General features: G+C 37.4%; 2 protein-coding genes across 2 annotated transcripts in view; one reads left to right on the top strand and one right to left on the bottom strand.

Moving 5' to 3' along the window:
- LOC120226153 (palmitoyltransferase ZDHHC15-like) overlaps window positions 1-6,336 on the top strand; it is a 236,429-nt gene extending 230,093 nt beyond the window's left edge. The window contains 1 exon segment of the mRNA XM_039224347.1: window positions 6,227-6,336. Within this exon segment, the coding sequence (XP_039080278.1) occupies window positions 6,227-6,336 (110 nt within the window).
- Window positions 5,809-16,723, bottom strand: LOC120226154 (uracil phosphoribosyltransferase homolog). The gene is made up of 6 exons (XM_039224348.1): window positions 16,685-16,723; window positions 13,405-13,474; window positions 12,301-12,363; window positions 10,273-10,434; window positions 9,482-9,580; window positions 5,809-7,001 (listed from the first exon to the last, which is right to left on the bottom strand). Exons 1-6 carry the CDS (start codon window positions 16,703-16,705, stop codon window positions 6,895-6,897), a joined length of 522 nt encoding a protein of 173 aa, XP_039080279.1. The 5' UTR covers window positions 16,706-16,723; the 3' UTR covers window positions 5,809-6,894.
- Between the last annotated feature and the right edge of the window lie 2,164 nt (window positions 16,724-18,887).

Genomic DNA, 18,887 nt, shown 5'->3' with positions numbered 1-18,887 from the left:
TATCATGCTGCAGGAAGTCAAAAGAAAGCTGGAGTAGCTACACTTATATCAGACAAACTGGACTTTAAAGTACAGACAGTAACAAAAGATGAAGAAGGGTATTATATAATAATTACAGAGTCTCTTCATCAGGAAGAGTTAACGATTATAAATGTCTATGCACCGAATATGGAGGCACCTAAATACATAAAACAATCACAAACAGAAACACTCTTATGGATAAGAATGTGCTAATAGCAGGGGACTTTATTACACCACTTACAGCTGTGGATAAATCAACTAGACAGAAAAACACTAAAGAAACAAAGGACCTGAATGACACATTGGACCAGATGGACTTGACAGATATATTTAGAACTCTACATCCTGAGGTCATGGAATTCACTTATTTCTCAAGTGCGCATGGCACATTCTCCAAGATACATCACAGACTGGGACATAAACAGCCCTCAATGAATATAAAAGAATTGAGATCATAAGATGCACACTTGCAGATCACAATGCTATAAAATTTGTAATCAATCACAGGAAAAAGTCTAGAAAACCTCCCAAAACATGGAGGTTAAAGAACACCCTACTAAAGAACAAATGGGCCAATCAGGCAATTAGAGTAGAAATTTTTAAATATATGGAAACAAATGAAAATGAAAATACAACAATCCAAACTCTATGGGATGCGGCAAAGGCAGTCCTCAGAGGAAAAGTACATTGCACTCCAGGCCTATTTCAAGAAATTAGAAAAAGCACAAGTACAAAATCTAACAGTGCACCTAAAGGAACTAGAGGGAGAGCAACAGGAGCATCCCAAACCCAGTAGAAGAAGAGAAATAATAAAAATCAGAGCAGAAATAAACAGTATAGTAACCAAAGAAACAGCTGAACAGATCCAGGAAACCAAGATTTTGTTTTTTGAAAAAAGAAACAAAATTAACAAACCTCTAGTCAAGCTTCCCAAAAAGAAAAGAGAGAGCACTCAAATAGACAAAATCACGAATGAAAAAGGACTTATTACAACCAACCCCTCAAAAATACAAGCAATTATCAGGGAATACTATGAAAAATTATATGCCAACAAATTGGACAACTTAGAAGAAATGGACAATTCCTAAACACACACTCACTACCAAAATTCACACGGGAAGAAATAGAAAACCTGAACAGACCCATAACGAGTGAGGAAATTGAATCAGTCATCAAAAATCCTCCAACAAATAAGAGTCTTGGGCCAGATGGCTTCCCTGGAGAAATCTACCAGACATTTTAAACAGAATTAATACCCATTCTTCTCAAGCTATTCCAAAATATAGAAATCGAAGGAAAACTTCCAGTTTACGAATCCAGCATCATGTTGACTCCCAAGCTAGACAGAGATCCAGCAAGAACAAAGAGAACTGCAGGCGAATATCCTTGATGAATACCGGTGCAAAAATCCTCAACAAGATACTTGCAAATCGAATCCAACAGCACATAAAAGGAATTTTCCACCATGATCAAGTGGGATTCATTCCTGGGTTACAGGGTTCGTTCAGTATTTGCAAATCAATCATTGTGATACATCACATTAACAAAAGAAACGATAAAAACCATGTGATCCTGTGGACTGATGCAGAAAAAGCATTTGACAAGATACAGCATCCCTTCTTAATAAAGACCCTAGAGAAAGTCGGGATAGAAGGAACTTACTTAAACATCAAAAAAGTCATCTATGAGAGGCCCTCAGCTAACATCATCCTCAATGGGGAAAAACTGAGAACTTTCCTCCTGAGATCAGGAACACGACAGGGATGTCCACTCTCACCACTGTTGTTTAACATAGTGCTGGAAGTCCTAGCATCAGCAATGAGACAACAAAAGGAAATGAAAGCATCAGAATTGGTAAAGACGAAGTCAAGCTTTCACTTTGCCCAGACAACACGATACTCTACATAGAAAACCCGACAGACTCCACCAGAACCTACTAGAACTGATCCAGGAATTCAGCAAAGTCGCAGGATACAAAATCAACATACAGAAATCAGTTGCATTTTTATACACCAACAATGAAGCAGCAGAAAAAGAAATCAAGAAAGTGATCCCATTCACAACTGCACAAAAAACCATAAAATATCTGGGAATAAACCTAACCAAAGATATGGGAGATCTGTATGATGAAAACTTTAGAAAACTTATGAAGGAAATTGAAAATGACACAAAGGAATGGAAAAACAATCCATGTTCATGGATTGGAAGAATAAACATAGTTAAAATGTCATTACTACCCAAAGCAATCTACACATTCAGTGCAATCCCAATCAAAATTGCACCAGGATTCTTCTCAAAGCTAGGACAAACTATCCTAAAATTTGTATGGAACCACAAAAATCCCTGAATAGCCAAAGTAATATTGAAGAAGAAAACCAAAACGGAGGCATCACCATCCCAAACTTTAGCCTCTACTACAAAGCTGTCATCATCAAGACAGTATGGTATTGGCACAAAATTAGACACATAGACCAATGGAATAGAATAGAGAACTCAGAATTGGACCCACAAATGTATGACCAACTAATCTTTGACAAAGCTGGAAAGAGTATCCAATGGAAAAAAGGTGGTGGTGAGAGAACTGGACCACAACATGCAGAAGAATGAAACTAGATCATTTTCTCACACCATACACAAAAATAAACTCAAAATAGATAAAGGACTTGAATATGAGACAGGAAACCATCAAAACCATAGAGGAGAAAGCAGGAAACAACCTCCTTGACCTCCACTGCAGTAATTTCTTACTTGACACATCCCCAATGGCAAGGGAATCAAGAGCACAAATGAACTACTGGGATCTCATCAAAATAAAAGTCTTCTGCACGGCAAAGGAAACAATCCATAAAACTTACAGACAACCGATGGAATGGGAAAAGATAGTTGCAAATGACATATTAGATAAAGGGCTAGTATCCAAAATCTATAAGGAACTCACCAAACTACACACCCTAAAAGCAAACAACCCAGTGAAGAAATGGCAGAAGATAGGAACAGACACTTCCCCAGGAGAACACCCAGATGGCCAACAGACACATGAAACGATGCTCAGCATCCCTCCCCATCAGGGAAATACACATCAAAACCACACTGAGATACCACCTCACGCCAGTCAGAGTGGCTAAAACGAGCAAATCAGAGGACTCTAGATGCTGGCAAGGATGTGGAGAAATGGGCACCCTCCTACACTGTTGGTGGGAATTTAAGCTGGTGCATCCCCTCTGGAAAACAGTGCAGAGGTTCCTCAAAAAACTAACAATAGAACTCCCCTATGACCCCGCAGTAGCACTGCTAGGAATTTACCCAAGGGATACAGGAGTGCTGATGTATAGGGGCACATGTACCCCAATGTTCATAGCATCACTCTCAACAATAGCCAAATCATGGAAAGAGTCTAAGTGTCCATCAACTGACGAATGGATGAAGATGTGATTTATCTATACAATGGAATACTACATGGCAATGAGAAAGAATGAAATCTGGCCACTTGTAGTAACATGGATGGAACTTGAGGGTGTTATGCTGAGCGATATGTCAGGCAGAGAAGGACAAATACCATATGTTTGCACTTATAAGTGTATTTGGTGGAATTTAACGGAGGACCATGTGGGAGAAGAGAAAAAATAGTGGGGGAGAGGGAGAGAGGCAAACCATAAGAGACTCTTAAATACTGAGAACAAACTGAGCATTGATGGGGCTGGGGGAGGGGGCTAAAGAGGTAATCGGCATGAAGGAGGGCACTTGTTAGAATGAGCACTGGGTGTTATATGGAAACCAACTTGACAATAAACAACAGCAACAACAAAATTATTCACCACGATAAAGTGGAATTTATTCCTAGCTTGCAAGGGAGGTTCAATATTTCCAAATCCATTTTCTTTAATGTTTATTTATTTTTGAGAGTCCGTGAACCATGAGATCATGAACAAAGCCAAATCAAGAGTCAGAGACTTAAATAACCTAGCCACCCAGGTGTCCCTCAATATTCCCAAATCTATCAACACTACATTAGTAAAAATATAAGAACCATACGACCATTTGAATAGATGGAGAAAATCATTTCATAATGTACAATACCCACACTTGATAAAAACCCTCAATAATGGAGGGATAGAGGGAACATATCTCAACATCATAAAGGACATATATGAAAACCCCACAGCTAATGTCATCCTCAATGAGGAAAATGTGAGACCTTTTCCTCTACAGTAAGGAACAACACAGGGATGTCCACTCTCATCACTCTTATTCAACATAGTACTGGAAGTCCTAGCCTCAAAAAAACAACAGAAAGAAATAAAATGGATCCAAATCAGCAAGGAAGAAGTCAAACATTCACTATTTGCAGATGGCATGATATTCTATAGAGAAAATCCAAAAGACTCCACCAAAAACATTGCTAGAACTGATAATAAATTCAGTGAAGTCACAAGATAGAAAATCAACATAGAAATCTGTTGCATTGGTATATAGATACCAAATATCTATATTTGGTCTATTGGTATATAGATAACAATAATGAAGCAGCAGAAAGAGAATCAAGGAATCAATCCGATTTACAATTGCACCAAAAACCGTAAGATAACTAGGAGTAAACCTAACCAAAGGGATAAATGATCTGTACTCTGAAACTATAAAACATTGATGGAAAAAAATTGAAGATGACACACACAAAAAAATGGAAAAACACTCCATGGTCATGGATCAGAAAAAATATTGTTAAAATCTGTACACTACTCAAAAACAGACACATAGATCAACGTGACATAATACAGAACCCAGAAATGGATCCACAAAAAATATGGCCAACTAATCTTCACCAAAGCAGGAAAGAGTATCCAATGGAAAAAGACAGTTTCTTCAGCAAATGGTGCTGGGAAAACTGGACAGCAACATGCAGAAGAATGAACCTGGACCACTTTCTTACACCATACACAAAAATAAACTCAAAATGGATGAAAGACCTAAATGTGAGACAGGAAACCATCAAAATCCTACAGAACACAGGCACCAACCTCTTTAACCCCAGCTGCAGCAACTTCTTACTATTTTTTATTACTATTTATTGCATGCACCCCGATGTATTATAGCAGCATTACCAACATTAGCTTCTGTAAAGAGCCCCAATGTCCATCGACTCATGAATGGATAAACAAATTGTGGTGTATATACATATACAATGGAATATTACTCGGCCACAACAGAATGAAATCTTGCTATTTGCAATGACGTGGATGGAGCTGGATAGTATTATGCTAAGTGAAATAAGTCAGAGAAAGACAAATACAATATGATTTCACTCATATGTGGAATTTAAGAAACAAAATAAATGTTCATAGTGGGGAGAAAGAAAGGCAAACAAGGAAACAGACTCTTAAGTATAAAGAACTAACTAATAGTAGAGGGGAGGTGGGTTGGGGGATGTGTTAAATAGGTGATGGGGATTGGGAGGGCATTTCTTGTGATGAGCCATGGGTGTTATATGTAAGCAATGTATCACTAAATTCTATGCTTGAAACTAATATTACACTCTGTTAACTAACTGGAATTTAAATAAAAACTAAAAAAAATAAAGTGAAAAATATACTTAAGTCCTTTCAGCATTCCTAGGCCTTATAGGGAAAATGTAGACCATTATCCACTAGCTTTTGCTCCTCTCCCCTAATCTTTGCTGACTTTCATCAGCTATGGTTCTTCTGCTCTTGTCTGCATATTTTAGAACCAGAGGCCTACAACAGCCACCTATGGGGCAATGAGAATATAATTATTCAAGTAACCAGCCAGAACCACTGTTAAAATGTTTATTATTGATGTAAAATGAGATCAGGATTTTACAAGCAAGTTTCCAAACACAAACATTGTTTTCTACAACAGTTTGTCTTCCTTTTCAAGGTCTAAATATGAACATACATATAACTGGAGGATTTTAAAAATGTGGTGTTTTAAATTTTAATACATCTTCAATTAACAGGTATGCAAAATATCTCATTTCCAAATCATATGAAATACCCAAATTAAAAATGAAGCATTTTAATGTACTTACTGGCCATAAAACTCAGCAAGAAACTGATTTTTCCCCCCATGCCTCAGAAAAATCACTACCAATTCCTTTCCAGGGCATTGGTGACATTAACAGTACTTAGCCCTCTCTTGTCAGCATCCAGATATCCCTGGTTCAATCTATCTATGTAAATTAATGTTAAAGTTCCAGTTGCTGGAAATGCTCCATCATCTCTTCACTGCATTACACTTGGCAAAGCACCTACCAACAATGCACACGATGGGAACGGAGCCATGAAGAACATAATGGCTTGACTGAAGAGCTAACCATATAGCCTGGGTCTGCTAATTGAGTGAGGCTATTAACCGAATGTAAAATTCCAGGAGGCATTCTTTTTTCACCCCAGGTTACCAGCATGTATAGTACTGGGAAGTAAAGAGAAGAAGAAGGTGACAACAGCCATATACATGAAATCTCCCTAGAACTAAAAGCAAACTAAACAAAATGCAAAGTAGAGTCGGCCAAAGAACAGAATCCCATTTGGGTTTTATTTGTGGCTACAAACAACATCCCAACTGAGAGGTTCAAAAATTAGGAAACAGTGTCAATGCATTGAGGGATCATCAACTTGCATTAGAATATTATTAAAATATTTTCTAAGAGTTGTGGGTGCTGCATTGTTAAGTGTGGTGCCATCAGTCAAGAAATAACCAAATACATTAAACCTCAAATATTTCCTTTTTACTATACCCACTACCAAAAATTATAAAGCATAGTTTTCTCTGCCATTCTTCAAGTGAATTAGTAAAACAGGTAGAAACTCAAAATATTACTGTAATATTACACAAGATAATTTATTTTTCTTTGGTAACTCAGTCTGTACCAAAGTATTTCTGTCCAAAATGCGTAGGTGCAACAGGATGAACTTCAGTAGTTAAAATTGTGATCTCTGGAAACTCCTGAATGATTGATTTGGCACCTTCAAAAAACAATAAGAAAATTGCTGTTATGGCAGGACTTTTTGGTAATATTAGCTAGAATTCAGGAATTTTATAGCTACTGAGTATAATAAAGACAGAAGACAGAAAGCAATGACCTTTAAATACCTAGTCAAACTTTGCTAATCTCTTAGTTTATATGTCTGATACCTGAAAAGCTGTAACAATCATCACACTATGCCTCCACCCAATTAACTAATAAATTCTTAGAATCAAATTGTTTTATATCCAAGACATTACAAATACATTCAGTTATAACAACTTTCTTCCTGAAATCTTTGTTTTCATTTCAAATTATTCTTTCTTTAAAATATGTTTATTTTTAGTCAGGCAGAGCAGGACAAATATCATATGTTTGCACGTATAGGAGGATTAGGAGGAACTTGACGGAAGAACAAGGGGGAGAAGAAGGGCGGAAATGGTGGGGGAAAGGGAGAGAGGCAAACCATGAGAGACTCTTGAATGCTGACAAAAACTGAGGACTGATGGATGTGGGAGGGAGGGGGGGATGGGCATAGAGGAGGACACTTATGGGGATGAGCACTGAGTGTTATGTGGAAACTAATTTGACAATAAACTATTTGTAAAAAAAAAATGTTTATTTTTGAGAAAGAGAAAGAGGAGAGAGCAGAGAGAGAGAGAGAGAATCTCAAACAGTTTCTACAACGTCATGTGGAGGCCAACATGGGGCTTGAACCTACTGACTGCGAGATCATGACCCAAGCTGAAACCAAGAGTTGGATTCAAAACCGAATGAGCCATCCATGCGCTTCTGTTTTGTTTCATTTTAAAGGCAGCTGGAATAGAAAGAATATACTCCTTTCCAGAAACAGCACCATATATAAGATGAGATGGAAGGTTTCTCAACTGGAACACTGAAACAAGTGTGAAAACTTATTTGGTATATCAGAGCGAGCTAGCTTTTAGAAGTTAGGATTCTAGCTTTCGGGGTTGCATGGAAAGGGTCTAGCTAGGACCCTAGCCAAACTAAAAAGCCATAATGATGTTGTCATGAAAATGTCAAAGAATGGTATACTATTCTAATACATACTCTTAGAACTAACACAGTTACTTTTCTACATCCAAAAGCAGAAAGCCCAATAATTATTTGGTTATCTCAATGTTTACAAGGCTATCTCTGCTATATATAAATTGATGACCAAGCAAATCGCCCTTTGTCACCATCAACATTTGAACTGTAAGTAAATTTTTATTATGAAACAGCAAAATAATCAATGGCCTACTGAATGCAGCCCTCCCAACGAGATATGCTATATAGCCTCTTCAGGGTTGGCTGAGACTTGGAACCTTTGGAGCTGAGAAAACACTCTAACTTAGAAGCCACATATTTCTCTTTCTTTTCAATTGTGAAACAAATACAAATTCATTGTCAAATATCTGAAAAATACCAAAACAAAGCTTAAAAAAAACAAAATGAATCACTTAGAATCCCACCATCCTAAGATAACCACTATTAATATAGTGTGTATTTTGAAATGAAAATTGAAATAGTACTGTGCATCTGTCTAGCCTCTCATTGCTAAGGCAAGACTTATTAGGGTCTATGTTAAATCCAAGTCTGATTGCAGTAGTCGTAATAGTCATAATTTGTCTTAATTATCTCTAAACTTGGCGATAACATTTTACATTATTCTAATGCTGTTATTTTTTAACATGTTTTTTTACGTTTACCATGTAGATGTTATTAAATACTTTTCAAAAACATGGTTTAGTTATATAATATTACATCCTTTGAATATATATTTAAATATTTCTTTATTGTAAGGCATTTATATACTACTGAATTTTTTTTACACTACACGTAATTCTGCAATGAATATCCTGAAAGCTGTTTCTACATGCATGTATGATTATTTTCCTAGAACACTTTCACAATTGTCCTAGATTGTATGGCAAAAAATTAAGGCCTTACATTAGGCTTATTTTCCTGAGGAAATGGAGAACACACAGTTCTACCATTATGCCCTCTGAACAGAAGTAGAACTTAAAAAAAAAACAAAAAACAAACTTCTGCTCTTTGATTCATGCTGCAAAGTTTACTGCAGCAAGACCACAGGATCTAACCAGATCCTCAAGTTTTTTGTGGCTTGGGAGCAATTCTCAGGCTCAGGTGAGAAGTCGGGAGAAACAGGGACATTTCAGCTATTTGAAGGCTCTACCCAAACAAGGCTACCACAAAAATAATCACAATCCCCTTCAAAGGGATTAGTTCATCACCTTCCATTTGACTTTGAACATTAGAATGGTGTAAAATATTATCCTATCACCCAGCTTAAAGCTTATAAACACAAGTTATAAACTATCAAAATTAGGTTTAATTTAATTTAGATTTCATTTGGAAGCAAATGAACTTTTCCTCCTGACAAGAGTCTGGACAGATACACACTTGACCACCCCATGACCATCTGGAGCCCCAGTTACTTCCTCGTGCTGAACTCACCATGAGGAGTGGAGAACAGACTGAGTAGGATAATAACACTGGGCTGAACTCCATGTTCTATAAGAACCTTTACAGCTTCAATTACAGTATTTCCAGTGCCTGAAATCAAATGACAACTAAATGCACTAGCAACTTTAACATTTATCTCATAACATCTTTAAAGTTTCTTTGAAGTTAAAGGCAGTTAAATAATCTAACATACGACACTAGGCAAAGGTTCATTTGAAGGTGCCTTTTCTTTAGCAATGACATTATTTTCAATAATGCACATAATGTACACACTTTTCAGATTTCAAATGCACAAAAAACCCTAAATTCATTTAGTATTAGAGATATCAAGTTAGACAGCCACCCTCCACCACCAACCCTGGGAGACAATGCCATGTGTGATCTGAGTAAGCTTAGGAAACAATACAATAGGAGAAAAATATTACTTCCAGAGAGGATAAAACCTTGAGAAAATCACTGTTATACTCACTGGGCTAGAGAAGGGACATATTTCAATATTTCTTCTCTGTTCTATATATTCTGCCTCATTAGATCCTTTGTTCCAGTGTGAACATTCATTTTAAAACAAAAGCTCTTTGGAGCTAATAAAGTTTAGATAATATATATTCTCTTATTATACAATAAAAATTCCCCAGCAAAACTTCCCAGGGCAACTCCAAATCCAACAGAAAAACATATTTATAAAGGGTTTTGCTGTTATATAAGGGTACCTAAAAGGCAGTCACTAAGTGGAATTGCTTTAAACCCTAATAAAGTATACAAATTAAACTCCAGGCACTCACTGAGAATTGGATACATCAGAAGAACTTTTCTCCGGTAAATGTCTGGGGGGAATTTGGCATAATATACTTTGGCTCTTTGTGTTTCCTCATCACTCTGAATCAGGATCTTTCCAATACGTATAGATCGACAGCAGTCTCGTAAACCTTGTTCCATTGCCTCACCTTGAAAAAAAGGAAAATTTTCAAAAGAAAAAAAAGGGTAGAGGAAGATAGAAATCAAGCCCACAAATAGCCCAAAGCAGAGTATGTGACTATTATTAATACAAAAAGGACATTACCAAGATGGAAGCAATTCTTCTTAAGAGCTTTCATTCTGATATGCTCATATTTTATATTAGTGCAGGTCAATTAAACCAGGTTAAGAGATGGTCAATGAAAGTAGGATAAGCTAGTTTTATTGCTGCCTTTCAAGTTTGAGAGATTCACGCTTTCATGAAATTCAAGAAATAAAGTGTTTTGTTAGTTAGGATGCTCCCTGAGCTTTTCCAATATCAGGACCATTTTACTCTTATTATTTTAAGGAAGACTTTTAAACCACCTAAACCTGTTATTTTCATGTGAAAAAAAAAATAGAAGACTTATGGAAGAAATGAGAGCTACAGACCAAGGTAGCATCAGGATGTATCACTATGCACCAGCAATTACTTCAATGGCAGAAGTTTGCTGGCAAACAGTGAAAAACTATACTGTTCCCTTCCTCCCTTCCCCCAAGAACCATAACCAACACTACTACTACCCATTTGGTTTCTGAACAGAGTCATTTTTGAGTCTGAATTCCTTTAGGTAAGTGTTTGCCAAAAGTCAATCATTCTCATACCATCTTCAAGATCTGAGGCCACATCAGAATTCTACCTGTACTATTATTAACTTAATATTTTTCTTTAACTATTTTCATTTACATTTATTTTAAGAGGAAATTTTCTTTCACTAGTGTAAACATAAAAACAGTTCCTAATATATAGGAAAATCAACCAACAGCCAATAAGGTTAAAAAATAACCCTGTCTATGCATTACCCCAAGGTCATCTGCTATGTACTAGGGATGTGGGGATGCCACTGACTTTAGGGCAGGAACTGGACTGAAATAAAAGGAAAAAAATGCCATTAAAGCCCATCTCCATTGTCTTCACCAGTTTTAAAAGGTTAAACAACATTGTCTTGAAAATCTGATCATTGCTTACAAGCTACCTAATATTTAAAAAGGGAGCTAAAAGCTCCTATTTTACTTGAGGTATTCACTTGTTTACAAACAGAACTTCACAGCCAGAGAAAAGGCAATGCTTGTATGTTGAAGAAATTCATTTGTCTCTAGTGCAAGCAAGTGAGGCTTCTACCGAACAATGGGATCTTGTGCAAAAATTAATTTATTTCTTTAAGTTGATGAATAAAAGTAGTCTTCCCCATGTAACAGGTAGATGCTCTAATTCCAGGCATGTGATTTTGTTGCACAAAGTTTGGTTTAGAAGAATAATCAGTTGGATTCAAATACAAATACAGCATTTATAAGACCAGCAATTGGAAATACACAAAGAGTTAATAACAGTTAAGTGCTTTTGCCATATGGTCACATACACGTCAAATATAAAACTAAAAACATTGAATAAGTCATTCAGTCCAGTTCCTGATAGGGTAGGACTGTTCCCGAGAAAAGCAAACAAACAAACAACAAACAAAAACAGAACAAACATTTCTCCAGTCAGGTATTCAAAGCTCTGCAGGCCTGAATTTGTGCCATATTCCGTCAGTCTTCAAGCTGCCCTGTTCTCCCCAGGATAGCATCATCTCATCACCGTATCCTCCCATTCTACCCTGAATCTCTCTGAAAGCTGGAGTTGATGCCCTACAGTTAAAATCAGTCAAACTCGGCAACACAGAAGCCATGATCCAAGACACCATGAGGACAGACAACACAAGTGGTGAGATTTAAGTTAAGGCAGGCTGCAATTATGACAGACAAGCTCACCTCTCCTGGAAAAAAATTGTTTCTATGCATGCAAAGAGACAAAAATTAAACATATGAAAACCTACCACTTCTCATTATGCTGACCCCACAATTTCCCTTCTCAAATTTCACTCCTTCATACTTGTACCCTGTTGGGGAATAAAACCAAAGAATTCATCTTTCATCACTGTAGCAACCCACTTATTTTATAAAGTGCCTATAGTTTAAAGCATTTGGGTACAGAGCAATCCTTGTCTAGACATTCTGTATAACGGCTCCTTGAGAAAGTAATGAGAAGAGTCGTGATTTTTTCAGTTATTTCTTAATTCCTCCTAAGAAACCTGTGGGGATAATTGGGAAAGGTAGATTTCACTGAGTAGGAACAAGATTTATGATAGCATGATATTCACATACATATTCCTCAAATTGAATTCAGAGTGGAATCATTGCACTCTTGAGTGCTATAAACCTCATCAATTCAAACTGAGATCACACTGTGAGCCACAGCAGAGAGCTTCCTCATTCCGTCCCTTTTTATGAGCTTCTATTCTGCCTTAAAAAGCAGAAGACAAAGGCTGAAGTCGTTACCCAGACATGTTCAACCCTTAGTGTCATCCTAATTTTGTACCAATTATGATGCAACAAGCTCAGCCCCTAATTTTCATAAAGTCAACCTCTGAATAGAACAGCTTCCATTATTTACTAAAGAACAAAATCAGAATTTCAAATTCCTGAAATAGGGATGTTCAGCTGTGTTTTATTAGAGTAAACCAAAGTACCCTCTCCAATCCTCATCATTTTTTGTTTTCTTTGTCTTTTTTACTTCTCATTCTTTCACCTGGCATTTCAGTGCCAAACCAGCCCACCCATTTATTAAACCAGCAGCTTCCCTACAGAGGTGAAGATAAGCTGCCAGCTTATCCCAATGGGCTGTCATCAAAGGCAAGACTTGCATGCTAAAGAATATTTATTAACCTTTAACTTGAATTGACAAGCAAAGTCATTAACAAAAAGTCATCCATATAAATTTCTTAACTAAATGTCTTTGAGTTTATTAACTTGTTTAAAAGAATGGGTCCACCTAGACGCCTCACTTTACATACTAATCTACTCAGACTGCTTATTTTTTCCATCTTCCCCTGATTCTCAGAATTTTTATGAGGATAAAGGAGAGGAACAGCCCTGGTTACCTGTTGGGGTGGTCACCATGCATTCTTTATATGGCAGTTGATTCAATCCCTCTTCCACAACAAGTCTGATCTAAGAGTCAAAAGAAGAATGAGTTGAAAAACAGCTAGGAATCTAGTGTTGGCTGTTAGCTTCAGGAACTGTACACTAGGCAAAAAGTCAGTAATGCAATAGGCAAGGGTAGAGCTCATGGAGGTAGGAAGGGGGCCCCTATTAAGTGTTAGATGCAGAAAGAGATCCCCATGCTAGGCATCCAACCTTGGGTAGGCACATGATTGCCACCAAAGGCTCAAGTATGCCTTGTGTTCCTCATTCAGTTAGTGGAGCCTGTATTATGAGAAATGTAAAACTACAGCAAGTGACAAGAGTAATGGCAGGCACCCTTGGAAGTAATATACTTCTGGCTACTCTGAAAATAGTGCCCACTGGGAACTCCTCTGCCTTGTTCAGTACTTTGAAATTAAGTTGGCTTCTTTTTAACAAAGGCTCACCATAATGCAAATAAACCATAAAAGTTCTTAGGAGGAAATAAATGAATGGATGGGGCTGAGCCAATTTCCTGATCTTGAAGTAGGATCCAGTAAGTAATCTCTATACCCAATGTGGGGCTCAAACTCATGACACCAAGGTCAAGAGTCACATTCTCGGCTTTCAAAAAAAAGGGAGGGCACCTGGGTGGCTCAGTCGGTCAGGCAGCCGACTTCGGCTCAGGTCATGATCTCCTGGTTCGAGGGCTCCAGTCCCGCATCGGGCTCTGTAGTGACGGCTAGCTCAGAGCCTGGAGCCTGTTTCAGATTCTGTGTCTCCCTCTCTCTCTGACCCTACCCTGCTCATGCTGTCTCTTTCTCTCAGAAATAAATAAAACATTAAAAAAAAAAAGAAAAGTCTCCTAATGATCTTAATGTGTGGTACAGAGGAAAAGAATCCATCAAAACTACTAGAAATAGCCTCCAAAATTCAAATATGATATTTCTCTGATCACCCAGAGCCTCCAGAGCCTACTACAATAAAGGCAGCACTGAGTCTGCAATGCATTTTCTCTAATCAATATTACATTATTGATGAAGAATTAGGAACAAGAGGGAGAAACACCAGGCTCCATGTTCTGTTATCACAACACAACACCTTGCTGCATTAAAATGATCAATGCTAAATGGGCCAGCATTTTGTCAGCCTGTAGCACCAGAGGGTCCAGGAACCTCATGAATACTGTGTATATATGCACATTCATCTCTAGCCACTCCTTCTGTGGAGGTTAATGTTTCTTAAGAGCAAGGAAAGAAAAAATCCTTTTCTTTGGAGAGCCTACATCTCCCAGTAACACTCCTCTAAAGAGTCTTACCTCCTGCCCATCTCCTGCAACCCTGGGACAGAAACTGAGTGTGTCTAAGCCTTACAGGAGACCATAAAACCAGAAGGGTGACTACATATAAAGAACTCAAGATTTAAGTATCCAGGAAGCCAATTCTGACAAACCCAGGATGCAATTAATGTCAGCTATAATGGGATCCTTGTGCTAGAACAGACAAGTGTACTAGAAAGCCTCAATACCAGAAACCTAAATAGCTCCAGTCTCTACCACAACCACAGAAGCCCTCCATACACAAACCCCAATATCATCAGAACCTTCAAAGCCAAATGCAGAGAACAGAGAGGTCCCAATTACCATCCCCTCATACAAATTATGTTGTGGGTCCTTAATATCTTATTTGATTGTGATATAAGGCCTGACGAAAAGGCAAGCATTTTACCATAACCATGAACTTAACTCTTATTTTCTATAGAAAAAGGGCAAAGAAAGCAAAAGAAAGAGGAACCACTTTCTACTAATGAACACCAAGATTTCTGTTTTCTCCACAGCAGCCAATGGCACATGTTCCTTCCTCCTTAAAACTGCTCCTTTCATTTGATAAAAGCATAAAGACAGGGGCACCTGGGTGGCTTGGTCAGCTAAGCATCCAACTTTGGCTCAGGTCATGATCTCACCACTCGTGGGTTTGAGCCCTGCATCGGGCTCCGTGATGACAGCTCAGAGCCTGGAGCCTGCTTCAGATTCTGTGTCTTCTCTCCCTCTATGCCCCTTCCCTGCTTATGCTTGCTTGCTCACTAGCTCTCTCTCTTTCTCTCTCTCTCAAAAATAAATAGACATTAAATTTTTTTAATTAAAAAAAAAGCATAAAGACAGAATGACCTAATTATCAATCCAGGAGTGTCAACTACATTCATCTTGATGCAATCAAATGGTTATTACTGCTCCTAGAAATGCAAATAATTGTAAATAGAAGTGGCCTCTGCACCAAGAATACTTAAAGTCAAAAGCAGAGCAGGAGTTGCCTATACTATTTTGGAATTAAGATTTTCCCAGAGAAAATCTAAATGAAAAGTTTCATGCCTTTCTTCCCCTCTCACATTCCCTTTAGTAATCTACCTTTTTTCTCTGATTATACCTGTGAGGTTAATAAGCCATTTTTCTTTCTTTTCCAAACTAAATACTGACAACATAATTTAGAATGTAAACTCCATGAAATCGGGGACAATGTCTGTATTCTTTACTGCTGTATCTCCTCCTCCTGCAACACAGCCTAGCCCAGTGCCTGACTCAAGTTCAGTATGTATTTCATGAATATGAATACGAATAACCAAAGCAGAAAATGTGCTTATTCCAAGCACTGAGCATACTTAGATATAAATACAAGAAGGAAATGCAATGCTTCATCTGAAGACAACCCAACTTGGCCTTGAGATCCTCTCAAACCACACTAGCTAACCTGAAGTGGGCATGGCCAATACTTAATAGGAAGTCTTTGAGGAAAGCATACAAAGTATTTAACATGTGAGGATAGTACAGAAAAGACAAAAAAAATAAGCCCCATGTAAACTACAAGAGAGGTATCAGTTTTTCTGTATTAAATGAATACCACGAAAATAACTACTAGGTTTCCCTACGTCTTTGATTTTCTCTTCATGTACTTCACTTCACTGCTCTAAGATGAGGCATTTAAGGGTTACTCAAGATCAGGTTACCAAGATCCCCTTGAGGGGTAGAAGTACCTCAGAATTACAGAGAATAAGTTCGTGGGCAATGCACTGAGGAAAGGTACTGAGGCACAGTCCCTTTAATGAAAGAGTAGAAACAAAATATTTCAGAAATTTACCAGGATGATGTCTACTTGGCACAAACTCTCTCACCCTCCAGAATGCTGTAGAACAAAAAAGTCCCTTGGCCCTACTATGATTATATCACTAGGAACAATGAAACAAAAATGGAAAGCCTCTACCTACCAAACGATCTGCAGAAAACATGAAGTCCCCTCTACTGGCTGTCCTAGAAAGAAAGTAGTAAAAGTTTTAGTCCAGATTAGAGCTTTAAGGTAAAATATTACTTAACACATATAGCTTTTAGGCTTTTAGTATATACATGTACAAACTATTACTAAAGCAAGATATTTTTCACTTGCATACAGGAACCTAAATGGAATGACTCAATACTGTTGAAAATGCTTACTTGATATCAACATAAGAGACAGGAATTGAAAAAATCATACATTCTCCCACCAAGCCGCCCAAATATATATTATTCAATCAGGAAATGAATGAAGCTCCCCGTGCAAGATGTCAGCAAGCCTACAGCTCAAGTTAAAAGAAAAACTTCACAGTAAGAAAACCAGATTTTTCCCATTCTCCTCTCCATTCACCTTGATCTAAAACCTAGGTAACTGGGGAGGAGCTGGGGAGGGGCTAAGTGGCTCAGTTGGTTTAGTGGCTGACTTAGGCTCAGGTCATGATCTCACAGTTCATGGGTTTGAGCCCCGCATCAGGCTCTGTGCTGACAGCTCAGATCCCCGAGCCTGCCTCAGATTCTGTGTCTCCTTCTCTCTCTACCCCTGCCCCTCCCCCGTTTGCACTCTTTCTCTATCAAAACAATGAATAAACATTAAAAAAATTGTAAACCCAGGTAACCAAGATAAGTAACCCATCTACTTTGTCTCTAATCCATTTTGGAATGATTATGATACAAACAAACAAATCCTCTACTTTGGCCATTGTTTTCAAGAACGCATAACCTAATTTCTAAGACTTCTTTCTAAAAGTATTGATAATTTGTTCCTTTTGCCTGATTTTTTTTTCCCAATCAAATACTTTATTCCATAGATCTTTCTATCATTTTCCTGTACATTTCCTTCTGGTCAACTTTTATATCCTGAGATGTCCAAGCAATAATAATCTAGGGTTGCACCTTCCCACCAAACCAACCAAAAAGGGCATGTTAAAAGGCTGACATTTTTTTCTCTATATAAAACACTAGTATTGTTCTACCCCATATAAGTTAAATGATCTGACTGAACAGGCTGATTTATAGTTTATGTATTTAAAAATCCCCATCCACAGCATACCTAAAATATCCCCCCAACACAGCATCAAAATGGCATATACAAGCATATATTATCTCAGTATACCATTAACCACTATCCCCTTTTCTCCCAAGCTGCATTTACTTTCTCTGACAGGAAAAAGCAATGAAATATCCCTGACACAAATGACATTTGGTTTCTTAGAGTAACCACAATTTTATCATATTACAGGTAACTCGCTAAAATATAAACAAAAACTGAGCAATGGCAAGAATATAGGTCTGTATTCTTTATATATAAATATTCCCTAAACTCAGAAAACTACACACACACACACACACACACACACACACACACACACACACCATTTAAAACAGGCCGTATTTAAAGAACAAACTGATAGTTGCCAGAGAGGAGGGAGATAGGGGTATATAGGCAAAATGTGTGAAGGCAAGTGGGAGATACAAGCTTCCAGTTATGGAATGAATAAGTCCTGCAAATAGAAGGCACAGCATAAGGAATATAGTCCATGATATTGAAATAGCACTGTATGGTGACAGATGGTAGCCACACTTGTGGTGAGCATAGCATAACATATAAACCTATGGAATCACTATGTTGTACACCTGAAATTAATGTAACATTGTGTGTCAACAATACTCAAATTTTTAAAATAAATAAATTAAAGAAATAAAACAGACTATTTCATGTACTGTGGTTTTCAAACAAAACTACACTACTATACCAGCATCTTTCATTTCTCAAATCAATCTTCACAATATTCTCGTCAAGGAAGTAAAAGCTAGTGAACTACAAAAAATAACTGAAGCCTACTTTCTGTTTACTAGACCTACACAAACATAAAAATCTAGGCAGCCAGAACACAGTTTTTCAATAGGGAAGGAAAATCTAGATTTGCCTTAAAAGAAATATTCAGTAATATATCTTGGGAACGCATCTGAAATATTTGTTTTTCATTTCTGAACAGTTAACATAAATTTATTACATAGAAAAGTTACATTAGGTTAAGTGATCAGAGTTGCCCAAAACCTATACAGCAAAACCTTGGTTTGCAATCATAATTCATTCCAGAAACATTCTTGTAATCCAAACCACCTGTATATCAAACTGAA

Source organism: Hyaena hyaena, unplaced genomic scaffold, assembly GCF_003009895.1.
Source record: "Hyaena hyaena isolate Hyena2069 unplaced genomic scaffold, ASM300989v1 scaffold_1635, whole genome shotgun sequence".
Lineage (NCBI taxonomy): Eukaryota > Metazoa > Chordata > Mammalia > Carnivora > Hyaenidae > Hyaena > Hyaena hyaena.
This window is presented reverse-complemented; position numbering and strand designations above follow the sequence as displayed.

What these genes read in the sequence shown, in the direction of transcription:
- LOC120226154 (XM_039224348.1), bottom strand. Translation starts at nt 16,705, where the DNA reads ATGTTTTCTGCAGATCGTTTG. An exon ending in TGTTTTCTGCAGATCGTTTG is followed by an intron (nt 13,475 to 16,684) that starts GTAGGTAGAGGC and finishes TTTGACTCTTAG; the next exon opens with ATCAGACTTGTTGTGGAAGA. An exon ending in TCTGATGTATCCAATTCTCA is followed by an intron (nt 9,581 to 10,272) that starts GTGAGTGCCTGG and finishes ATTTGATTTCAG; the next exon opens with GCACTGGAAATACTGTAATT.